Source organism: Ursus americanus, chromosome 18 (assembly GCF_024610735.1).
Source record: "Ursus americanus isolate L20-20 chromosome 18, mUrsAme1.1.p, whole genome shotgun sequence".
Taxonomy (NCBI): domain Eukaryota; kingdom Metazoa; phylum Chordata; class Mammalia; order Carnivora; family Ursidae; genus Ursus; species Ursus americanus.
Genome location: NC_142144.1, coordinates 13,281,113 through 13,306,234, shown reverse-complemented (window position 1 = coordinate 13,306,234; position 25,122 = coordinate 13,281,113). Strand labels below are relative to the sequence as shown.

General features: G+C 52.2%; 1 protein-coding gene across 4 annotated transcripts in view; it reads left to right on the top strand.

Moving 5' to 3' along the window:
- The window catches only part of GSN (gelsolin), a 52,353-nt gene extending 28,867 nt beyond the window's left edge, over positions 1–23,486 (top strand). For all 4 annotated transcript variants that reach the window (XM_045791041.2, XM_045791039.2, XM_045791038.2 and 1 more), the window contains 16 exons: positions 469–673; positions 1,399–1,553; positions 5,991–6,152; positions 7,643–7,792; positions 8,942–9,031; positions 11,224–11,356; positions 12,619–12,707; positions 12,895–13,110; positions 14,798–14,931; positions 17,120–17,210; positions 18,484–18,654; positions 19,294–19,468; positions 20,547–20,671; positions 20,893–20,970; positions 22,609–22,669; positions 23,099–23,486. In XM_045791041.2, coding sequence (XP_045646997.1) covers positions 478–673; positions 1,399–1,553; positions 5,991–6,152; positions 7,643–7,792; positions 8,942–9,031; positions 11,224–11,356; positions 12,619–12,707; positions 12,895–13,110; positions 14,798–14,931; positions 17,120–17,210; positions 18,484–18,654; positions 19,294–19,468; positions 20,547–20,671; positions 20,893–20,970; positions 22,609–22,669; positions 23,099–23,268 — 2,196 coding nt within the window. In that variant the 5' untranslated portion in view covers positions 469–477 and the 3' untranslated portion in view covers positions 23,269–23,486. The remainder of the gene's footprint in view (positions 1–468; positions 674–1,398; positions 1,554–5,990; positions 6,153–7,642; positions 7,793–8,941; positions 9,032–11,223; positions 11,357–12,618; positions 12,708–12,894; positions 13,111–14,797; positions 14,932–17,119; positions 17,211–18,483; positions 18,655–19,293; positions 19,469–20,546; positions 20,672–20,892; positions 20,971–22,608; positions 22,670–23,098) is intronic.
- Positions 23,487–25,122: the final 1,636 nt, after the last annotated feature.

Here is a 25,122-nt window from a genome sequence, read left to right as displayed (position 1 = left end):
GCTGGGAGGGAACATGCTGAACCCCTGGGGACCCCCACTTTTACCTTTGCCATCTAAGGGGGTCTCCCTATGGCTCCAGAGCTTCTGCTCTTGGAGCTCGCGAGCAATTCCTGCTATGCCACTTCCTAGCTGAGGGTCCTTGGCAGAATCACTTCACCTCTCCGTGCCTCAGCTGCCCCATCCAATTGGCACTAAGAAGGGGAGGGAGAAGGAAGGTAGAACCTTCTGTCCCTTCATCGCCGTTGAGCTGAGTAGGTGAGACAGACTCTGGTCAAGGACAGGGTTTGGAGCCTAAACTCTGCCCTGTTTGCTCACTCACAGAGACAGGGGTAGACTCGCCTCAGGGGCAGGGAGAGTCAGAGGCTCAAGTGAGATGCTCTTGGGGCTGGAAACCACCCTCCCTCATGCCCTGGGGTCTCTCCTCACTGAGGCTCCTGCCCCCACTCAGGCTCTGCCCGTCTCTTCCAGCCCAGCAGCATGGTGGTGGAACACCCCGAGTTCCTCAAGGCGGGGAAGGAGCCCGGCCTGCAGATCTGGCGCGTGGAGAAGTTTGACCTGGTGCCTGTGCCCCCCAACCTCTATGGAGACTTCTTCACAGGCGATGCCTACGTCATCCTGAAGACAGTGCAGTTGAGGAATGGGAACCTGCAGTATGACCTCCACTACTGGCTCGGTGAGGCCGCCCCCTGCCCTGTAAAGCACGGCCCCTGGAAGCATGGTCCCCAGGAAGCGCTCAGGGAACTAAGTGACTGTTGAGCGTCAGATATGTGCCAGCCCCTGGGCTGATGGTGTCCTGAGACTCTAGAGCCAGCCTGTCCCAGTTCAGACCCCGGCTCCGCCCTCTGGTAGGCCACTCAGTGCCTCTGTAAAGGGGACATCGTGATGACGCCACATGACCCCACAGGAGCGTTTGAGGGTGAGACAGGTTACCATCTCAGAGCTGGGCTGACATGGTGCCCCTGAGCCCCCTCCATACTTCCTAGCTCAGTTCCAGTCACACCCCAGCTTGCCCTTCAGAGTCAGGAGCCCGGAGTCCCTGCTGTGCTGTGTGACTTCCTAAATTCTGCCCCCTCTCTGCACCTCCCTTTCCGAAACTGTGAATTGAGCCACTGCTCCTAGGCCTGACTTCATGTCTAGAGGTCTGAGAGTGAGTGCGGGGCAACGAGTGAGAGGTGATTGTGGGGGGACGGGTCAGGGCTGAGAGGACTCTTAGAGACCATGAAGTCTAGCCCCCACTGCCCCATTATACAGATGGATCAACTGAGGCCCACAGAAGGCAGGGCTTGCCCAGCTTCTATAGCCAGACCAGGGCAGCCCTGGGGGCTCTGGGCTCCTCTTCCATGGGAGGCTGGGACCACTTTCGGGAAGCCAGGCTCACGCTGCTCTGATGCTCCCTAGGCAATGAGTGCAGCCAGGATGAGAGCGGGGCAGCAGCCATCTTCACCGTGCAGCTGGATGACTACCTGAACGGCCGGGCCGTGCAGCACCGTGAGGTCCAGGGCTTCGAGTCGGCCACCTTCCTGGGCTACTTCAAGTCTGGCCTCAAGTACAAGGTGGGTCCCAGGCGTCAGGGACAGATGCACCAATGGCAGGGCTCGCTCAGGCCCACCCATCTCTCAGCCTTGTGGGGTGATGGGGCAGATGGGTCACAGCTCGGCTTTTGGAGCTGGCTAGCCCTGGGTTTGAATCCTAGCCCTTCCTAGCTGTGTAACCTTGGATAAATCACACTGCCTCTCTGAGCTTCTGATTTCTTTTTTTTTTTTTTAATGATTTTTTATTATATTATGTTAGTCACCATACAGTACATCCCCGGTTTTGAGCTTCTGATTTCTTATCTTAAAAAGGGGAGAAGAGGGGTGCCTGGGTGGCACAGCGGTTAAGCGTTTGCCTTCGACTCAGGGCGTGATCCTGGTGTTATGGGATCGAGCCCCACATCAGGCTCCTCCCCTATGAGCCTGCTTCTTCCTCTCCCACTCCCCCTGCTTGTGTTCCCTCTCTCGCTGGCTATCTATCTCTGTCAAATAAATAAATAAAATCTTTAAAAAAAAAAAAAAGGGGGAGAAGAAAATTTATGGCTTCACAGGATTGTCTTGCTAGCCCCAGCAGCGAGGGGTGGGAACCCAGCCTGTCACTTCCCCAGCAGTCCTGTTCCTGCACCCGTTAGTGCTTAGGGCCTGCCGACAGAAGGCCCTATGTTAAGTATTTGAAAGGGCACCCTTGACCACATTCCTCATTAGGTTCCTTAGAATCCCCCTTGAATGTGAACTCTGAGGAATCTGAGCCAACACCTTCTGAGCCCTTCCCCTGCAACCCTCAGCCAGGTGGGGCTGAGCAAAGCCAAGCGAGGAGCCCTGAGAGGCTCTGCCCTAATATGCTGTGTGACAAGCCAGCCACTTGGCCTCTCTGAGAGCCTCCCTTTGCTCTCTGGTTACATGAGAGCCTGCTGTACCTGCCCTTCAGGACTGGAGAGAGGATTTGATGAAGGGTAGCTGGTAAATGCCTTGCCCAGGGCTTGGCACCCTGGAAGGGCTCAGAGAAAGCTGTAGGTTTACAAAGCTTCAGTTCTCTTTGGTCAGGATAGGGAGGGGATCACAAACTTTGATAGCCAGATGGGCCTTAATGTCAGAGTCCAAAAATCTTATTTGATGTTAGGGAGAGAAACTGAGGCACAGAGAGGTTAAGCAATTGGCACAGGGTCACAAAGCAAGTGAGTCCCAGAGCTGGGACTAGAACCAAGATCTCCTGACTCCCGGCGTTCTTTCCACTACACCAACCTGCCTCTCATGAGCAGGGTTCTCGTATAGGGGTGAAGAAGCCCCATCTGTGTTGTTGATGTGCTGTGTGACCTTAGAGAAGTCATTGTCCCTCTCTGGGCCTAAGGGTCCTCTGTGCCAACAGGGTGGTATTTGGGGGTCTGAACAGGGTTCTGCTCAGGTGACACAAAGGGGATTGGATCATGGGAAAGCACTCTGAGACTGAGATAGCAAAGGGTAGGGTGTGTTCTGGGAACGGGGACTGAGGCCTGGGCTGGGTGGAGCTGGGCTGGATGCCCTGGAGCCTACCGAGCGCCTCCTGTCTGCCACTTTATCCATGCCTACAGCTTCTCCTGCTGAGCTGTCCAGCTCCATCTTCTTTCTTTTTGAAGCCTCGGTGTACTAAGGAGGAGAGGTGAGAAGGTTGGGACCCAGGCCTCAGAGCTAGAGAAGGACCAGGCCTTTTTGCAGTTCTTAGAGCAGGAAGTGGAAAGAGCACGTGGCGAGGAGTCAGGGAGATTGAGGTTCAGGACCCAAGGCTACCCCCGCTAACTGCTGTGAGGCCTTGGGCCAGTCGGGTGCCTCTGGCTGTGGGCTCTCACATATTTATTGAGCCCCCGGAACAACAGTGCCTGTTGATTGTTGCTGCTGTGTAGACACAGCAACTTCATTTCTGGACAAGGTTAGCAGCTGACACAGCTGGTAAATGATGGAGCTGGGATTCAGTGTGAAGGGCCTCTCACAGAGCTGGCTCACAGTGGATGTTTCAAGCCTCCCTGGTCTCTGATCTTAGTGCAGATGGGGCCTAGGAATCTGCATGGGCAGCAAGCCTGCTCTAGCCTCTGGTGCTTTTTCCAGGATGTTCTCGGACCATACTCTGAGGAATGCTCCAGGGAGCATTTGGAACTGGATTTGGGACTTCAGTCCTTGAAAGGCCCAGGCTCCCCCTGGTGGAAATGGGAGGTCCAAAGCTGGTCCTGTTTTCCACCTTCTGCAAGTCCTCCAGCTGCCCCCGCACTTGGCAGGCCTAAAGTTCTTGGCCTGGTGCCCTCATCAATTATAGATCCCCAAGGAGCAGAGCTTGTTACGCAAGACTTGTTCCTGTGAAAGCCTGCTCCTCGGAAACGATTCTGTCCTCGGGGTGGGAGACGGGGCAGCGAGGGGACAGGAGCCACTAGAAAGGGGCTGTTGTAGGGCCTGGCCCCTCTTGTTCTGCAACCCCCCAGTCCTGAAAAGTACTGCACTTTCCAGACTCTGTCGATCTCTCCTCCTCCTCTTCCCCTTCCTCCTCCACCTCTCAGACAGAACCCTAGAGACCCCTTGTGGCTGGGTTATTTGAAACCCTTTGTTCAAATAGAATCTGGGCTGGGCTGAGTCAGAGAAGCCCCTGGCCCCACTGAGCCCTTTCCAGCCCCCCTCCCATTTCTTAGATAAAGAACCCGGAGTTCAGGGGGTGGAGTGGACCAGCCCCAATCAATACATTTTTCTTTGTTTTATAAACAGTTTAACATTTTAAAAAATGTAAATCTTTATAGCTTTTTTTTCTTTCTCTGACTACAATACAAGCTTTTTGTAAAGTGTCAAACATTATAGAAATGTATGTTTTAGAAAGTAAAAGTTCTCCATGACTCTACTTTTAGAGATATACACCAAATTCAACTTTACAAATACATATATATATAGCATATATATACACACACCCCAAATGGATAATGTTTCTCTATGAACATATAGCTATGTATATTCATGTGTAGATAGGGAACTATCTATCTATATAATATATATATATATATATATATATCATCACTTTATTTTGGAAAGTGACTTTTAAGACCATCCTATTGAATTTTGTTCATATAATAACAAAAGTCATGCTTAAATAAGTGAAATAGTTCAGAAACATATTAAAAAGGGCCTGCCTCTTCCTCCATGTCCCCATTTTCTCGTCTCTGAGGAATCCGTGGAAATGGTTGGTGTGTTGTTCCAGCACCTTTTGGAGAAAGTTTTCAGATCCACTGTCTTTTTAGAACGAAGTGCTTGGGTCAGAGCTGTCTATGGATGCTCAGGAGTTCCTGGGCTGGTAGATAGGCAAGGCTGGGTCCCTGGAAGGGCAAACTTGGGAGTAAAACCTAGCACTGCCACCAACTAGCTGGGACCCTGGGATCAGGGTGTAACCTCTTTGTACCTCAGTTTTGTAGTCTGTGAAGTGGGGTAATGAAAGTCCCTCCCGTAGGGGCTTGTAGTGAGGACCCAGCTGCATGTCTGTAAAGCAAGTGCCCCAGCTCCCAGGCATGGGCTCACAAAGTGGCAGCTTCTGCGGTCATTACCAGGTGGGCACAGGGCTTTGCATCTTCTCCCTCAGCTGCCCTTCCTCACCTGGCCCCCAGTGAGAGAGGGTCCTTGAAGCAGGGTGGAAGGAAAGGCTCTGTGAACACCTTGGGCAGCCCTGCTCAGCCCAAGGGGATGCTCTTGAAGGGCCTCATGCTGGTACCAAGAAGGGACACCAGGGGGCGCTTCACTCACAACAGGAGAAACCATTCTACTTGAAGGACTTTGCTCTGAGCGGTGGCTTGTTTCTGCCTTTCATCCTGGGTGACCCTAGTTCCCTTTGCTCTAAGAAACCCTGATGTTGGGGGAAGAATGTGGGCCTTATAGATTCAGTCACACCTGGGTTTGAATCCTAGCTCCACCATTGACTAGTTGTGAGCTCTTGGGTAAGTCCCTTCATTTCTGGACTCCACTTTCCTCATCTGTAAGATGGGGATAAGGATACCTCCCTCATAGATGATGCATGCAAAATGCCCAGCACAGTGTGCATTGTCATTTCCCCAACAATTTTGTGTTGCTTACTGTGTGTAGGCATAATAAGAGCTCAATTTAAACTCTTTCCCTTGGTCCCCTTGCCCTCATGGAGTCTGTGCCTCAACTCAGACTTGGCTTTGCTCTGCAAAGTGAGGTGGCAGAGAGGAGCTTAGATGGGGAGGCAACATTTCTGGCCTTAGTGGGTTTTGAGAAAGGAATGTCTAGCTTTTCGATTTAGACAAGTGGTCCCAGGTCTTTGTTAGTGGAGTATGAGATTCAAAGGGGTGGCAGCAGGTAGAATCTGACCAGGGGATCTGCTGGAAGGCTGCTGGTCCACAGGCCAGAATTTCCTTCAGTTTGCCCCTCTCCCCTCCTCCCATATCTGCTTCCCTGGACCCTTTGTCCTGGACTCACACTGTCTCCTTGACCCAACAGAAAGGAGGTGTGGCATCAGGATTCAAGCACGTGGTACCCAATGAAGTGGTGGTGCAGAGACTCTTCCAGGTCAAAGGGCGGCGTGTGGTCCGTGCCACTGAGGTGCCCGTGTCCTGGGAGAGCTTCAACAATGGTGACTGCTTCATCTTGGACCTGGGCAATGTGAGTTCCTGCCCTGCCCTTTCCCAGGGGCCCCTGAGATGCTTCTGGCCTGGCTGGTCCTGCCTCTGGGGGAGGTGGACACACCTGTATGAATGCACGCAAAGACGTGCAAGCCCCAGGGACCGCATGTGTTCTGTGCACGAGTCGGAAACACCTGCAGAGACTGGGGGACAGAGGTGCCCAGCATGCATAGACTCCCATGTGTGCAAACTCAAGCCTGTCACACTCAGGTGCACAGACCTTGTGCACAGTGCTCTCGGACTTCAACTGACGTATTGATTCCCCAACATCTTGTGTTTGTATGCACATCTCATGTACGTTTTTACATATAGCCACTCACAAATGCAGGCGTGTGCAAAAACCGTGACACGGACACGCATACCATGATGAGTGCCTACACACATAGACCTGGGTGTGCTGTTCAAGGACATGCACACTTATACGTGGCAACGTGGGGGGGGATGCACTTACCCCAGCCCAGGTTACAGATGTGTGATGCTTTGTACACATTCCTGACATCCAGGTACACTCATCCCTGCAAATGGACATGGCCAGACATTCCACCGCCACCTCATCTAGGTACATGGCGTAATGTCCATGCAAACATAGACAAACATACTTAGCATCAGCTTTTTATTAAAGTATAATAGGTACACAAAAGAGTGTGTGAATCCTGAGTGTGCAGCTCAGTGGATTCCTCAGCGTGGACACACTGGTGTAACCAACACCCAGATTAAGAAACAGAACGTCATGAGCTCACAGAAGTCCTCTCCTGTCCTCATCCAGCCCTCATCCAGGGCTTGATGGCAAGCCCCTGGGTAACCATCATCCTGAACTGTGAGCAGCATAGCAGGGTTCCATCCGATTCTGAACTTTAGGTACATGGAATCGTTCTTTCTTCTGTCTGATGACTTTTGATCTGTTTCTGGGTTCTATCCACGTAGCATTTAGTTATTGATTGTTCATTCTCCTTGCTATGTCCCACTGAACCAGGCTGATGTGCCCCTATTTATTTATGCTTTTATTGTTTGTGGGCACTTGGAAGAGTTTGTGGTTCGAGGCGATTCCAGGCGCGCTCCCCTGAATGTTCTCACATGGGTCTTCCGGGCACATGCAAATGCACTTCTGTGGAGCGTGCCTCTGGGAGGGGTGCTGCTGGCTCACAGGACAGCAGTACACGGAGCTCTAGTAGCTACAGCCAAATGGTTTTCCAAAACGGTTGTGCCAGTTTCCACTCGCAGCAGTGAGCAGATGCTTTTATGCACATTCTGTGTGTGGTGGTACCTGTGAGAAGACGCATTCCCAGCCGTGCACTCACACACCCTGGCACACACGGATCAGCCCATTGTGCGTGCCCCGTCAGCCTCATGTGGGCAGGCCGAGAACAAGGTGGGCTTACACACACCCCGGAGTCCCCTCCTCGCTGTGTCATTGGGTGGGGCTGATTCAAAGGCTGCGGCACTGCCTGACACAGGGTCCTTGTCTTACAGGACATCTACCAGTGGTGTGGCTCCAACAGCAACCGATTTGAGAGGCTGAAGGCCACACAGGTGTCCAAGGGCATCCGCGACAACGAGCGGAGCGGCCGGGCCCGAGTGCACGTGTCGGAGGAGGGTGCTGAGCCTGAGGCGATGCTCCAGGTACCCAGGGCCGCATCCCGGGGATGCAGGGTGGGACTGAGCGCAGGTCTGGGATGCTCACTTTGTTCCTCCATCGGTTAGGCAATCGTGAGGCGAAGTTGTTTTTCCACTAAGCTGGAACTCCTCAGCGAGCGGGGAAGAGCAACTTCCTGGACAATTCCCAGACTCCCCTGGGAGGTGGGGCTGGAATCCCAGGGCCTGGTGCCCGCTGGGGTTGTGAGCCACACCCTCCAGCCAGAGGGCCAGTTCCACCCCAAGGAGCTGAGGAGGAGGGTTGTGGCATCTTCTGAGAGCAATCCTGGTACCGGAGCCAGATCAGGAAGAGACAACTGACCCAATCCCCTCTTTCCTCTTCTGATCATTCCTAGTGATTTATGACCCATTTAGGCAACTGCAGGATGGCACTGCCAGCCATTGGGCTTTGAGGACATATCAATAGAGGCAGATTTCACCAGGAAAAGGAGGAGACCGTGAGCTCTGCTCTATGCCCTTTGGCTCCTACTTGTCTGAGGACGTTGAGTTCCAGTTTTTAGGAAGAGCAGAAGGTTATTGTGGGGAGAAGCCTGGATACCAACCATAGCTTGGAGGGGGCAGTAGCTGGGGCTGTTGAGTCAGGAGTAGCCCAGAATGGAGGAGTGAAAATCGGCTGTGAAATCGCAGGGATCTGGGTTCACATTCTGACTTAGCTACCTCAGAGCCGTGTGTACAAGTTACTGGAGCTTTCTGACTTCAGGTTCCTCCTCTGTAAAATGAGAGTGATCCTCGGCACCTCGTGGGCGTGAGCATTAAGTGGGATCACTTAAGGGCGTGTGGTGGAAGGTGTTTATCATTCTGAGAAAGCCTAGGAGGAAATGGGAGCGTGACTATCTGAAGGACTGGCCTGGAGGTGAAGGAGCGGGGTGTTGTCACGGAGCTCCCAGGGACAGGGCAGCAGGGAGGGAAGGACTTACAGGCTGCTCTTGTTGAGATCCACACGCAGGAGGCATGTGAAGAGATGCAGGATGTTTCTGGAGGGGGTCCTGCCCTTAGTGGAGGGTTGTGGTGGACACCCGGGGGGTCCTTCCCTGCCTGGGGTGGGAGCTCTCTGAGGAGCCCAGGCCCCTCCCTGTGGTCATAGCCACGCTTTCTTCCCCCTGTCATTTCCTGCAGGTGCTGGGCGCTAAGCCGGCTCTGCCTGCAGGCACGGAGGACACAGCCAAGGAGGACGCGGCCAACCGCAAGCTGGCCAAGCTCTACAAGGTGAGCCTCGGCTATTCTGTTCCCAGGGTGTGGGGTCGGGACAGGGAGGCGGGGGGCTTGGTCTTCCCGGGCTCCCACTGCCATGGGACCCGGAGCAGAGCACCCTCGGTCAGGGGGCTCGGCTTCCACGTGTCTCCAGTGGACATCCATCTCCTTCCTTAGCCTTCCTGCACCAGGGGTGAGAGAAATCGGTCAACTGTAGACACATGTACGTCACGCTCATCTGTGCGGTCTTGGGTGGCACAGTCTTTCTCTAGGTCTCAGTGTCCTCATCTGGAAAGTGGGGAGTAGGACAGTGAGACCAACTTTGCAGGATTTCTAGGAGTCCACAGAGAAAACTGATGGGAAAATAGTTTAGGAAAATACTTGGGGAAATACTACAGAAATGGACGTGTGTGTGTGTGTGTGTGTGTGTCTGTGTGTGTGTGTGTGTGTCTGTGTGTGTGTGTAGTTACTTTATAATTTATGTCTTGTGGTTTTTAAAACTCAGGCTGAGCTTGAGCTGAGGAACTCTGGCCTCATGGCCGAGCTCTGGGTGAAAGTCTGGCCTAGACCATGATACTCACATCGAGCCCTTGGCTTATTTGTGGTACAATTACAACAAAATGGGGTGCAGATTTCCATCGCCTCCAAAGAAAAACCACGTTGATTTTCATTCTGATTATAAAGAAATGTATATTCATTGAAGAAAATAGTAAGCAATAGTCCAGAACGTAAAAAGAAAATTAGAGTCAATGTAATTTCACTAGTTTAAGATTAACAAGTACTATTTTTAAAATGTTTTAATTATAAAAGTAACGACTCAATTTTTAAAAAATCAGCCTCTCCCGCATCCTTTTTAAGGGTTACCATGACTACACGGCTATCATGTTAGTGAAAGAAGGCCCAGATTACATCTTTCTGTATCTAATTACACACTTTTCCATCTCTGTTTGCTATAAATGGATCCAAATTATTCATGCTTTTCCATGACCTCCTTTTTCCCTCTCAGTGTGGCCAGGAATATGCTTCTACATCAGAGGACTAGGTGGCCCTTTGTAGTAGCTCTGTTGTATTCTGTTTTATGAATGTAAGAATCTCAACAGACGTTGATAGGCTTTAGGCTGTTTCCACCTTTTCTGATTGCAAACACTCCCTCTCTGTGCACTTATGCTGAGTCTGGCCTTAGAGCAAGTTCCCAGACGTGGATTTTTGGATCAAAGCCTGAATAAGAAGTCAGTGATTGAAAATACCAGTTCTGGAGTCAGGTTGCCTGGCTTTGAATCCCAAGTCTGGCTTTCTAGCTGTGCAGTTATGTAAACTTCTCTGTGCCCTGGTTTCCTTGTGAATAAAATGGGGATACCAGTAGAACTATCCTAGGGTTGCTGCAAGGATTAAAGGGGTTCTGTAACGACATAAGTTATTAAATTATAAGATTTGCTCAGAAAAGTGCCCGGTGCGTAGCAAGTACTCAGTAAGTGTAGAATGTTTGTTACTTCAAGTTCTGATACGTTATTAAACTGCATTCTGAAAGTGCTCCCAGATTACCCAGAACCTTGTCAACACTGAGGATTATCAGTATTTTGAATTTCATCTAGTATGGTCTACTTTCATTTTAATTTCATGAAAGCTTTTCGTTTTGGAATAATTTTAAGGTTTGCAGAAAAATTGCAAAGATGGGACAGAGAGTTCCCAAATACCCTTCATCCAGCTTTTCCTTATTATCTTACCATAACCAGAGACATTTGTCAACACTAAGAAATTGACAGCGGTTCAACACTGTTAACCAAACAACAGATTTGTTTCTGGTTTCCCCAGTTTCTCATTCCTGATTCTAATCCAGGGTACCACACTGCATCTGCATTTATATTTTTCTACTTTTTTTTTTTTTTTTAACTGAGATTGACTGTCTCCTCGGCCAATTTTCTCCTGTGCCACCTGCGTCTCATCCCCCCTCCCTCTCTGTGTGCAGTCTCCACGTTACACGTGTGTGGGGATCACAGATGTGGTTTCGACAAAACAGAGAAGGGGAAAGAAAACCTGAGTGTGCCTCAGAGCTTGGGGATGCGGGTCCGGGTGTTACTGTCCCATGTTGTTTGGGGTGGCAGCTGGGATGTGGGCCAACCCATGTGTCAGCTGGGGGGTGCTGCCTGGGGAGGCCGAAGTGGTAGAGGTCACTCACGTTCTGGGCCTCCCGTCCCTCATCCCCTCAGGTCTCCAATGGCGCGGGCACCATGTCAGTCTCCCTCGTTGCTGATGAGAACCCCTTCGCCCAGGGGGCCTTGAGGTCCGAGGACTGCTTCATCCTGGACCATGGCAGAGATGGGAAAATCTTTGTCTGGAAAGGTACTGGGGACAGGGGAAGGGTCTCTAACCAGGACCCAGGCCATTGGTGGGAGCTCCTGTGGCCCTGGGAGGGTAGAGTGTGTGTTGCGGGTGCCTGGGGCATGGCAGGTTCCTGAATAGAAATTGAGTCTCGTTCTGAAGCCCTGGCTTTGCAATTGACTCGCTTGGTGATCTTGGGCACTTGACTTACCCTCTCGGGGCCTCACATTTCCCATTTGGCTAAAACCAGTATTTCCCAAGCGTGTTATAACACCAGTTCTCTCAGAGGCTAATTGGCATCATGTTAAAAAAAAAAAAAAGAAAGTGTATACGTCTGTGGTCAAATAAGCTTATGGGCAACACCGTTAACAGGCTTGTTCACTGCAGGACTTTTAAGAGCCTTTAACTTGCTAATGTATGTTGGGGCTTTTCACGAAAGTGATCTGGTTTCTATTTGGGAACCGCTGTGCTCGGGGTCCCTGGGATCTGTGGGGAATGTCCTGTGGGATTGGTTATGAGAGGCTCTTGGAAAACATTGGCCCAGATGCTTCTGAGAGGACCCAGCAGCATCCTGCTTAGATGTTCTACCATTAGTCCAGGGGAGGAGGGCAGAAAGGGGAGGGAGGCAGTGGGTGCAGAGAGAAGGACAGAGAGGGAGAGAGAGATAGAGCACTTGTGGCCATTATTATTGTTATCATCTGGGCCCCTCAGCCTCGGCAGTGAGAAGGCTGGGGACTGCAGTCTGGCACCTGCTGGCCAGGAGCTGTGCAGGCATGGGGGTGCTCTCAGGGTTGGGGCAAACTTCAGACTGGGGAGTGGGAGAAGGCCCCCACTGCGGATAGGTGGCCTGGGGGCGAGAAGGGGGCCTGAGGGTGTGGTGTGTGGGCTTCAGAGTCTGAGTCACAGCTTTCCCCCTTGCTGTATGGCCTTGGTCAAGTCACTTAACCTCTCTAAGACCCTGGTTTTCTTATATGTCAATGGGACAAGTTAATAATGATCTTTCTCACAAAGGGTCATTGTGTGGATTAAGCGAAATCAGCCATGTACAGTTCTGAGCACAGAGTGTGTGCTCAGTCAGTGGACCACAACGGTGGCTGTGGGTACTGGCATCAGTTAGGACCCCCAGCTGGACCCGCAGGGGCTCTAGGGGCGGTCATCTCTGGTCTTGGCTGTCCGTAGCCTCAGAAGAAAAGGGAGGGAGGTTCGGCTGCTGCTTCCCCTGGACCACTGGATGTTAGGACATAGCACTGACCCCGGGTGCCTCACCCCCCATCTGCCGACAGGCAAGCAGGCCAACACAGAGGAGAGGAAGGCTGCCCTCAAAACGGCCTCCGACTTCATCTCCAAGATGGACTACCCCAGGCAGACCCAGGTAAGTCTTGGAGCCACGCAGCACGGTGAGGATGGGTCCAGTTGGAGTGGGGCGGGGTTGGGACGGGGTGGGTGTCCCCACTGCGTGTGGACTGGGTGTCTGAGTCTCCCCAGTCCTCTGCGGGGAGGCCCCTGTCCTCAGGGGGACCTGAGCCCAGCCCCATCCTGCTCTTCCCTCTCCTGTCCAGGTCTCCGTCCTTCCTGAGGGTGGCGAGACCCCGCTGTTCAAGCAATTCTTCAAGAACTGGAGGGACCCAGACCAGACAGACGGCCCAGGCTTGACCTACCTCTCCAGCCACATCGCCAATGTGGAGCGCGTGCCCTTCGATGCTGCCACCCTGCACACGTCCACTGCCATGGCGGCCCAGCACAGCATGGATGACGATGGCACAGGCCAGAAGCAGGTGCGTGGGGGGTTGGGTGGGTGTGTCAGGCCCTTCCCATGCTCCCTCCTGGGCACCTCTAGCTCACGCATTGCCTCCCGCTTCCCTGAGGCCTTTCCTCTGTGAGGTTTTGACCACAGTCTTGGTGGATGGGATTCTTCTGCCTCAGTTAAGTTTTACAGCGAACATACCCCAAGCACCTACTGTTTGCCCGGCCTGGGCCAGGTGTCTCAGACCTCACCCTGCCAGCAAGGAGTCCCTGGTCTAAACACCACCACAGCTGATTGCTGAGACCGTGCGGTTAGTGGAAGATTGGAGGCGAGCACACAGGTGATGGGAACCGAGAAAGGACAAAAGGGACAGGGTGGTTGGGGCAGTCTTCACAGAGGTGGGGACCCTTCAGTTGGGCCTCAGAGGATGAGTCGAAGTTTGCTGCCAGGGAGGAAGAATGGTGGGTATTCCAGGCAGGGGACTGTCCCAAGAGCCTGGGGCTGACCGCATCCTCAAGGAAGGGCCTCGAATGCCATGTCCAAGGCTGTGGCCTTGATCCTGTAACTGGTGGGTGCAAGTGAGGGTTTTTTCTTTTTCTTGCTTTAAAAGCAGACATGCAAGAAGTTCAGTTCTGTGTTTTTGAAACTTGCTGTGAAAATGGATTAGAGGCAGGAAAACGAAGGTTAAGACCCCATGAGGAAATTGGTGTAGTAGCATAGGCAACAGAAGCAACCTGGCCCCCAGCAAGGTCACGGTGAAGGTGGAGAGGTGGGGGCTGGGGTTCATAGGTGTTGATGAAGTAGAGTCTACTTGTTTGTTTCCATTCTACATGATAGAATCAGCCAAAAGTGTTCATTTTTATTTATTCTTGCTTTTGTCATTGTTATGACTATCACTTGTTCGTTCATTCACTATTTCAGTGGGGGGGAAGGATTCAGGGGAAATGTCCAGGGTAGCGCAGGTGGAAAGAGCTCTGACAACCTGGCTGAGTGACCTCTCTGAGCCTCACTCTTCTCACCTGTAAAATGGGGTTTAATCCCACTCCCTCACCTAGAATTTTCAAGGTCTGAGATTCTTGGTTTTGGAGTGTGCAGTGTCTCCGTGACACCACTAGGTGGCGCTGCAGGACCTTATGACCACTTGGGGGGAACTCACCAGATCTCTGCGAGGAGACCTGCCAGCAGGGTCATTCTGAGGTCACCTAGGGATGCTCCTGCTTCTGGAGGTGATCTGTAAAATCCAGATAACTCACTAACGATACAGATAAGTGTATCATTAGTAATCACCTCAATCATAATTCTAATAATGAGAGTGGCTGCCAGTACACAGCGGTCACCCTGTGCCAGGCACTGTGCTAGATTTTCAAGAGTAAACTCACCTGATCCTCACGACACTTCGAGGTAGGCACTCACTGTGTTACCCTCGCTAAAGCACGTTCCGAATACCTCCGTGCAGCTCCCTGTGCCTGTGCTGACCACTCTGAGGACGATCTACGGGGTGGCCTGGGGGTATCATATAAGGATCCAGGGTTTAAGTCCCAGTGGCTCAATGATTGGGGCAAATTCTTTAGGTCCAGCCTGAGCCCAAGTGAAGCCACGTATAAAAAGCTCGTCCTGTTGTGTAACCCTAACCCACTGCACCGCGGTTTCCCCGCTGGCCTGATTTAGGGGGCGGGGGGACCCTCGCACCGGGTCTGAACCTGGCCTCTTCCTGGCAGATCTGGAGAATCGAAGGCTCCAACAAAGTGCCCGTGGACCCCTCTACGTACGGGCAGTTCTACGGCGGGGACAGTTACATCATTCTGTACAACTACCGTCACGGCAGCCGTCAGGGACAGATCATCTACAACTGGTGAGGCTGGGGGTCCTGTGCTGCGGGGATGTGGCGGGCTCCGCCTGGGCCCTGAGCATGGCATGGCGCTGAGAGGCCAGCAGTGGAATAGCCAGCTACACTGTGAGGGAGGGCTCCTATCTACGGGGCAACGCCACTTGTCTTATTTCTCGAAACAGCTTTTAAACCATTCTTCCAAAAATGCGACGTGTCCGTCGTAGGAGAGGCAGTAAATAGGGAGAAGAAGCAAGCAGAAAATCCCTCCCATAATTCCACACCAAATACTGAACGTACAGGCATTCTCCTCCCACGTGTTTTCTAATTAAAAATTATTTTAATTCCTTTAAAATGGGTAATGCATTCACAAAATTCAAAAATCAAGACAGAATAATAAGTGTCTGTTGAGAAATCTTGTTCCCACCCCATCCCCCTTCACCCCATTCTCCAGTCCCCACCCCTCCATGAGTAACGGCTTTCATTCTTTTTTTTATATATTCTTCCCGTCATTTTTCATGCAAATATGACCATATTCCTAGTTCACTTCCTTCCCTATCCTTCGAAGGATGGCGTACTGTGCATATGGTCCTGCACTCGGCTTTTTTCACTTAGTACTTCCTGGAGATCGACCCATGTCAGTACATGGGGTACTTCCTTGTTTTTTTTTTTTCTTTTATAGCTGCACAGTATTCTCCTGTGTGACTACGCTGTTGCTTGTCTAACAAATTCCCTGTAATGCATACTTGGATTGATTCCAGTCTTTTGCTATTACAAGCATTGCTATGATTAGTGACCTTTAAACAAATATCATTTTGAACATGTAGAGAAATGTCTGTAGGGTAAGTTCCCAGAAGTGAGATTGCTGGGTCAAAGACTAAATGCACTTGTCATTTTGACAGATGGTGCCCAGTTTCCCTAGATGGGCTTGGCAGCATTTTGTGTTTCCGACAGCAAGAGTGCGTGTCTTGTTCCCCACAGCTTCCCTGGTGGACTCTTGTCAAACTTTTGGATGTTTGTCAACCCTATTGTTTATAAGACAGTATCTCAGTATATTTTTAACTTGTATTGCTCTTACTATATCGTCTCAAAACTTTCTGATGACGGTTAGATGTCTTCCTCTTTAAACTTTTTGTTTTGAAATAACTTGAGGCTTCCTGGAAAGTTGCAAAAATGGGACAGTTTCCACGTACCTGTTACACGTCTCCCTGTCTGTGCGTATCTTACGTAACCAGAGTACAATGATCAAAACCAGGAAATTAACATCGGATGCAATATTATTTACCAACCTGTAGACCTTACTTGGATTTCACCAGTTGCCCCACTCATGTTCTCTTTCCAGCCTAGGCTCTAACCCAGGACCCCCCCATGACACTTAGTCACCATGCCTCCTTAGTGATGAATCACCGTGTCCTAATCCATGACAGCTCCTCAGTCTTTTCTTTGACGACCTTGGTACTTTGGAAGAGTGCCGGTCAGTTATTTGGGAGAATGCCTCTCTATGTGACAACGTCAGACATTTAAAAGCAGCTTCAAAGAATTTTTTTTTTTTGGACTAGGTAATACATGCACGTGGTATAAAACGCAGAAGAAGGCATTTTTTAAAAACTGCAGCTGCATCAGCACCTTGATTTGTCAGATTTTGTTTGCTTCTACAGATAACATGCATTAGTTATGGGAAATGTGGGCAGTTTAGGGAGATGTGGGGCGGAAAGCAAAGCCCTGGCCAAATCTCCCCTCTCAGGGCAAGCACCGTGGGTCTTTCGGTGGACATCTGCCCACACTGCTCTGGGCAGGTTCACGTGAGGCTAAGCACTGGTGTCTTTTCCTGCGAAGGGGCTTGTGTCCCACTTGTTCTCTGACCTGCCTCTCACCCGTGAGAAATGTTCTGGCCACCTTTCTCCATCTTGGCATCTCGGGGCACCTTCCCTCATGGCTACCCAGCTTGGGATGAGGCAGCCGGCCCCTCGCAGGGCACATTTAGGATAAGGGAGACCATTGGTTTTGCTCAGATCTCAGAATAAGGCTGGGTGCTGAGCCGGGGATGTGGCAAGTGGGTTTGGTTCCTGGCACCGGCTGCTCTTGAGAGAATCCCTTTCCCTCTCAGTTTCATTGCCTGTAATCTGGAGACCTGTGGGTTTCTCAAGGCCCAGGGCCAAGGAGACACTCTGGGTTCTGTGCAAACCTCTGTGCCGAGTATCGCTTCCTCTTCCAGGCAGGGTGCCCAGTCTACGCAGGATGAGGTCGCTGCATCTGCCATCCTGACCGCCCAGCTGGATGAGGAGCTCGGAGGGTCCCCTGTCCAGGTGAGGCCAGCCCAGTGCCCCGCTGGGCCCCACCCTGCACCTCGTCCATTGGGTCACTCCTCTATCCGACTGTCCATCCACCCATCCCACAAACATTTAGGCAGGGCTCCCACGTGCCTGACACCATCTGCAGCCCTGAACACATAGTCACGCCCCTGTGCTCATGTGGTTTATAGTCTGGGGGAGAGAAAGATGTTCAGCAGACATTCAGGCAAATAGATGGGTGATCGCACACCGCAACATGGAGAGAGTCGCAGGAGAGGCACAGGGAGAGGGCAGATGCGGAGCCGGCCTGCTGGGAGTTGAATCCTGTCTCACCTCTGGGAGACTATGGTTAAGTTGCTTAGCCTCTCTGTGCCTGTGTATTCTCAAAGTATCCCCTCTGTGTCCCAGGATTGCTGTGTAGATGGAGAGTTAATATTAGTAAAGCATTTAGAGCCATGCCTGGCCCATAATAGTCTCCTTTTATATATGTGTTAAGTGTAAGGACATATAGATCCCAGGTAGGATCTGCCTGGATTAGACAAGAACCTCCTTACGAAGGTACTTTTCTGCTGGGACCTAATGGGTGAGTAGGAGTTGGGGAGACACATTTCAGGCAGAAGGAAGAGTATATGCAAAGGCCCTGAGGTGGGAGGGGGCATTGAGCACTAGAACAAGGGACCAAGTGCCAAGAGAGAAGTCTAAAGGGGTGCTCAGAGGGGTCAGACCACCCAGAAGCCTTGGTGAGGATGTTGACCTTAACCCTGAGAACAAGGGGATACTGCTCCATGGTAAATGTGATGTGAAGGGATTTATGGGTTTAAGAGTTTCCTCTGCTGTGCAAGAGGGGGTCTCTTCATATCTAGAAAGCTCTATTCTCACCACTCTGCCGTCTTTCATGCCCTGGGCTGACATCACCGTTCTGGAAGAATGTCCCCAAACAATCTGTGTGTTTCTATTTAAGGGAATATTTGCAAACATGGGTTCTCTTGGTTCTTGGACTAGACTCAGGGTCAGTAAGGCAGGTCCTCATGGGAGGGGAGAGCCGCCGAGGCAGTGCCCGGGGGACGGGAGGCAGTGGCGCTGTCTCCAGCTTTTCGGGAACGCCCCGTTTCCCCGCCCAGCTCCCGTGTGCTGTAGGGTCACACTCCACAGCTCGTGCAGACACTGACGTGCTGGCCTTGTTTGGAGGGCGGGCCTAGGCCATGCTGGCTGGGGTGGGGGTGAGCCTGCTGCCACCAGAAGGACGAATGCCCCGCTCTCCTGACTTGCTCTCCTGTCACCCTGCCAGAGCCGTGTGGTCCAAGGCAAGGAGCCCGCGCACCTCATGAGCCTGTTCGGCGGGAAACCGATGATCGTCTACAAGGGTGGCACTTCCCGTGAGGGCGGGCAGACGGCCCCTGCCAGTACCCGCCTCTTCCAGGTCCGGGCCAGCAGCTCGGGAGCCACCAGAGCCGTTGAGGTAAGGCCCAGGCCCCGGACCCCAGGAGGGGTTGGCCTACTTGAGACCTCTCACGCTCGGTGGGCAGATGTCTGGGCACTGGACTGGTTAGGGGAGGGGGCGGTTGGGTCAGGAGTTACGAAGCAGCTTTTTGTAACTTCCCTGGCCCGGCAAGCAGAACTGTATGTCTTAGACTTCCTCTTGTCTCAAGGATGCCTGGTGCCCCTTGCATACCTTCCATGATGGGAAGCTCATTGCCTAACAGGTAGTCCATTCTTCACCATCTGGACACTTCCTGATTATATTCCACATGGCTACTATCCCTTTCATGGTGGAAGGTGCAGACCTGAACATAATCCTGCAGGATGGTCAGAGCAGCCTAGGGGAGAATGGGACTATCACCTCCTCTGTTTTGGGCACTCAGCTTCTGTTAATGCAGCCCAGAATTCTAGAATGACCATGTTGAGCCACAGCCCACTAGTGAATCATGGGAATCAACGAAACCCCTCATTGTCCGAAGTCTGTGCCCTCAGCTGTGATAGGGGTGCTCTTCCAAGTCTCCACCTAAGAGCTGGTCCTGCTGCAGGATCTCCTGGGTGGTAAGGAGGGGGCTGAGGACTTTTTGTCTGGTTTCTGATTAATCGAGCGTTGTCTTCCCAGATAATTCCTAAGGCTGGTGCGCTGAACTCCAATGATGCCTTTGTCCTGAAAACTCCCTCGGCTGCCTACCTGTGGGTGGGCGCAGGGGCCAGCAAGGCAGAGAAGACGGGTGCCCAGGAGCTGCTCAGGGTACTGCAGGCCCAACCTGTGCAGGTGGCAGAAGGCAGCGAGCCAGGTAGGCGCTGGGGGCAGACGGGCCCGCTGCTCTCCGGCGGACTGAGGCTCTTAGGTTCCCTTCCTTCTTTCTGCGTGAGGGGCTCCAGATCCTCGTGCCTTCTAGTGCCTGTCCCCAAACGTGTGTTCAAGAAAAGCAGGTTGGATTCAAATGAGGGCTGTGGTCAGTGAGAGGGAGGGCTTCAAGAGCTAAGAGAAAGGAGAGCTCAGTGTGGACTGGGGCATTCAGGGAAGGCTGCTGGAGGAGGTGGTGCTTGCTAGGAAGCCTTGAAAGACAGGCAGGAGTGGTAGCCTCACGGGGGGCAGCAGTCCCGCCTAATCTTCAGAATCTCCACGGACAGGATTGTCACAAGCCTGCTGTGTTTCCAGAACATAGGTGGGAACGTCTTCTTTATGCCAGCTCTCAGTCTCTCTGCTCTTGCTGTGAGCCCATTCCTCCCCGCCTGATGCTCGGTAGAAATGGGGAGGAGCAGCTCAGTCTATAGCCGTCCCATGGAACTTTCTGAGAGGCTGGACATGTTCATACCTGCCCAGGTCCAATATGGTAGCCACTAGTCACATGTGGCTACTGAGCACTTGAAATATGGCTGCTGGGAATTAATGAGAATGAGGAACTGAATGTTTAATTGTATTTAATTTTAATTAACTTAAATAGCCGCACGTGGACAGAGCAGGTGTAGTGGAAAGAATCAGGGGGGTGGGGTTGGAGTCAGATAGGATTTGTACCCTGGCTTGACCACTTACTAGCTGCGTGATGTTGGGTGAGTTGCTTACCCTCTCTGAGCCTCTGTCACCCCATTTGTTGAGCAGGGATAATTATCCCCATCCTGCAGTGCTGTCGTCATTCAGAAGCCAGAGGTAGTCCTGGCTGTGTGTTTACTGCCAAGTCGGCTCTCTGGTCTCTGTTTCATCACCTTCAGATTCCCTCAGGCCTGTCTGTCTCTGATTCCCTGGGATTTTAAGGTGGAGGGGGATTGAGAGCAGTGGGTTGTTCCAGGGCAGGGTTACCATGGGGTCTGATGAGTGGTGCTGGGGGGAGGTGGTGTCAGGTGGCCAACTGCTGGGGCCTCCCCTCACAGACAGCTTCTGGGAGGCCCTGGGCGGGAAGGCCGCCTACCGCACGTCCCCGCGGCTGAAGGACAAGAAGATGGACGCCCATCCTCCTCGCCTCTTTGCCTGCTCCAACAAGATCGGACGTTTTGTGGTGAGCCCCCGCGGAGGCCTCTGCCTCTGCTTCTGCATCGGGAGGTGGGCTTCTGAGGAGTGTTTTGCCAGCAGTAGGGCAGGGAGAAGCCCTTGAGGGCTCCTCGTGGAGGAGGGAGGACCCCCTGCCCGCTGGAGCAAACCCAATGAACCCCACCAAGGCAGGGAATGCCTCAACTAGGGGCTGGTGCGCTTTCATTAACCTCTTCTGTTCCTTCCCAGATCGAAGAGGTTCCTGGCGAGCTCATGCAGGAAGACCTGGCCACAGATGATGTCATGCTCCTGGACACCTGGGACCAGGTGGGCGACGGACAGAAAGTGTTGGCTGTCTGGGCTGAGGGAGTGGGAGGCGCTAGACTTCCAGCTCTAAGATCAGTTGCCAGGTGTTACTGGAAAGGTCCCTGTGCTGCAGTGAGTCCCTTCCCCCTTCTGGGCCTCCAGTTCCTCCTCTGCAAAATGGGAACAATAGTACCTATCTTGCTTAATTCAGTAAGCTGAGATGTAGATGAGATCTACCAACTGCATAGTACCCCATAAATGCAAATCAGGTGACCAGCACTCTCTCCTGGGCCTGAGTGGATTGTGAACTCTGACTTTAAATCTACTGATAAAGAAACTTGAACTTAGCACATAGCATGCAGGCGTAAACTGTCCACAGAGTATCCCCTGGAAGTTTCGAAGTGCATCTCCTTCTGTTTTAGAGGGCTCCTGAGCTCTCTGCTTCATCTCCTAGGGAAGACTCTTGTGTAGGACCGGCAGGCGATGGAGCCATTCATTCAGTCGACCAACATTAACTGAGCACCTGCTTCGTGCCAGGCCAGGGGTAGAGCAGTGCCTACAGCAGACATTCCACCGCCCTCACGGGCCTTACATTCTCCTGGGAGATGGCAGTCCGTAACCCTGCCTATCCGAGTTGTCAGAGTTACAGATGGCAGCCCCAAAGGCATACGTCTCCCCACTACGTCTGCTTCTTGGGATGCCCAGGTGGAGATCAGTGCCAGAATGTTCAGAGCTTGAGCCATCCAGCTCTCGTCAGCGGTTGCTGCCCCGGCTACATGATCTGCTCGTTCTTCTGCTTATTCGCTCGCTCAGCCAGCACATCCCATGCACCGCTGTCTTCCGGGAGCGGTGCCGGAACCCTGTGATGAGCAGGGTAGCCGTAAAACCTGCCGCGAGGGGCTTCCCGTTTAGCAGGGAGCGCGTCTGTGGATAAGTGAGAGAAGTCAAGTCTGGTGTTTTATCATCTAATAGCAGCGTATCAATGACAGGCGCTCTTTAAAAGATGTTAGATAAGCATAAAAATGTGTGTATGACAAAACTTGTCTTCAAGCCCGAAACTTATATTTTTCCAAGCCTTAGACCTGTGCGGCCCCGACACACAGAAATGGCCCGTAGCAGACTCGGGGCATATTGGCTGTGAGCATGTGTTTGGCCACTCACTTGCCGAGCAAATACATGCCTACAGAGCGTCATTCATGCGCTTCAGGGAGGGGTCTCAAACTCAGTGCCCGGTGCATCTGGTTAGCAGTGCACGTGAGTGAGGGTCTGGGATGGGTCGGGGCACAGGCTGCTGCAGCGTGAGGCAAACAGGAACTGAGCGAGTGCCTGAAGTGGGGGGGCTGCCTCTCAGCTTTATTCACACGGAGGTGATGGCCTGTGGTTGCCAGATCGCCCAGGTTGTCAAGAGAACTGGGAACTCCAGATGCTAATGTAAGCTGGTAATTCACCTTGCCTAAAAAGACGTCGCAGACCAACATGTAAGGGTGGGTAGGCCCACAAAGCATGCTGGGAGGTCACCCGTGTGCAGACATGGTTCCACATCCTTCTAGTTCTGGTCTGTGGGTTCTGTCAGCTGCGGGCTTTTCCCGCGTCCAGCCCCTGGACCCTCCCCCTGTGGCCGGGACCCTCACACCCATCTGGTTTCACATCTCGCTCCAGGTCTTTGTCTGGGTTGGAAAGGATTCTCAAGAAGAGGAGAAGACAGAAGCGTTGAGCTCTGGTGAGGACCAAGTGTACCTGTGGGTCTGTGTCCTGTGGTGTGGTGGGAACAGCCTCCCGCGTGGGGCTGGGGGTTCCTGACCCGATCCCTGGTAGCTGACCGGATCCGATTTGGGAGCTGGAACCCTCAAGCTGGTCCTTTACTATCTCCCAATAGGGGAGGGCAAGAATGAGAAATGATATAAACTTCGGGAAGGAGGAAGTTGAACTGTGACCCCTGTCCCTTCCGGTGCGCTCGGGCAGGGTGGTGGAGGAGCCATGTGGGGTCATTGCCCTTAAGGGATGGGGGTGTCTAGTGCAGGGACTGGGCATTGGAGACGGTAAGACCAGAAGCCATTGTAGGCAGTCCCTGCCCTGAAGCACCTCTCCCTGGTGAAGGAGGCACTAAGGATTTCTGGGGTTTCCTTTTCCTGTACGTGTCTATCTACAGCTAAGCGTTACATCGAGACGGACCCAGCTAATCGCGACAGGCGGACCCCCATCACCGTCGTGAAGCAAGGCTTTGAGCCTCCCTCCTTCGTGGGCTGGTTCCTTGGCTGGGATGACAATTACTGGTCTGTGGACCCCTTGGACAGGGCCATGGCTGAACTGGCGGCCTGAGGACAGACAGGCCCCACCCCTTCCTGGTCAGTGCCTTTTCTAACAGTCCACCTGTCATCAGAGATCTTAGAGCGAGCAGGGCCACTCTGGTGTGTGTGAGTGTGTTTTTACCTACTGTAGCCAAAAACAGCCACGTGAAAATTCAGGGTCCTTGCGAAATTGTCTCAAGTATCTGAGCTTTTGGAAAATTGAATTTAATAAAAGCTTTTGGAAGTGTGTGAGCCTGCCGTGGCTCCATATGTCTTGGTGATTCTTCTGGGGGTCCCAGGGAGGGGCCTCGTCGGTGGGAGGATGAGATCATTCACGCTAGGTGTGAATCCTGGACCTTCGAGAAGCTGATGCCAGGCTGAGGCGGAAGGAGCATAGAGATGTCTCTGGGGGAATTGACTGGGTGGAAGGGAATCAGGAGGGGAGCCATCCCAGATGGCTACGCGGTCCAAGAAAGTCTGGCAGAGCTGGTCAGGGAATGCTTGAGCGAAAGGAAAAAAAAAAACAAAACCAAAACCAAAAAACCAAACGACCCAAAACAACTCCCCCTAAGAAAAGAAAAACTTTTTTTAATCGTATGGTTCCATTTTTGCTATTTTTTTATTGTGGTAAACTACATACAATATTCATTTTGACCATCTGTTAAGTGGCATTCAGTGGCATTAAATAAGTTTACAGTATTATGAGGTCATCACCACGATCTATACCCAAACCTTTTTCATATCCCCAACATACATGGGGTGCCCATTACACAGTAACCCCCGTTCCTGTCTCCTCTCTGCTCCTGGTAACCTTTAGTCGACTTTCTGTCTCCGTGAATTTGCCTTTTCCTATACAAGATTTGTCCTCTGTGTCTGGCTTGTTTCACTTAGCACAATGTTTCCAAGATTCATATATTTTGTAGCAAATATCACAATTTAATCCCTTTTTGTGGCTGAACACTATTCCCTTGTGTGTATACACCACATTTGGTTTATCCATTCATCCGTCGGTGGGCACTCTCGTCATGTCCACGTTCTGACTACTGTGAATGAGCCCACTGTGGACACAGGGGTGCAAATATCTGTTTGACTCAAAGTGTTCCTGAGCCCCGGACCCATCAGCCAGCGAAGGAGCTGCACTCCCCCCAGGAGCCGCTGTGGTGTCTTACCTCCCCACTGCATTCAGCCCTCGGGAGGCGTGGCTTTGGGGCACCTTTGGGGACAGAGCTCCAAGCAGGGCCCTTAGCCATTTGCATTCGCTGCCTGTAAGTCTGGGCAAGGTGCATTCCCACAGCCTTCTTATCCTGTGACTGATCTGCCTACACCTTCCTGGCTTCCGCTGCCTTCGTGAGTCATTCTGCTGCCCCAGGCCTGTTGGGAGAAATCTCTGCTACTGAAGTTACCGTCACAGAAGGTGCCCTGAAGGCTCCCCGAGCTGTGGGAGAGGGACTTCCTCTGTGCCCTGCTTTGTCCCCCCAGCCCTGAATCTCTGCTCCCGCTCGGGGTGTCACAGAGTCCTTCTTAGACTTTTCCATGAGTTTCTTCTAGACGTTTTCTCCATGGATGTTCCAAACCAGGGCACAGAACTGCTGTAGAACAGATCCCTTTTCCTCCCTCTATCCTTGTGGTCTCTTCTCCCCACATTCTCCCCCATTTTCTTCTCTGCCCCCTGCTCCTTCCAATCCCCACCTGTTACAGAGTGAGACTCCCATTCCTGGAACTGTGGCACCAAGGCCAGCATGAAGGTTTATATGGTAGGAAGGGGGTGTGTGTGTGTTTACACTGCCATTTCAGAGCTGCTGCTCACTCAGATTGCCCAGGGAGCTTTTTAAAAGCATAGATGCCCCAGGGGCCCTACCTCTGGAGATTCTGATTCATCTCAGAG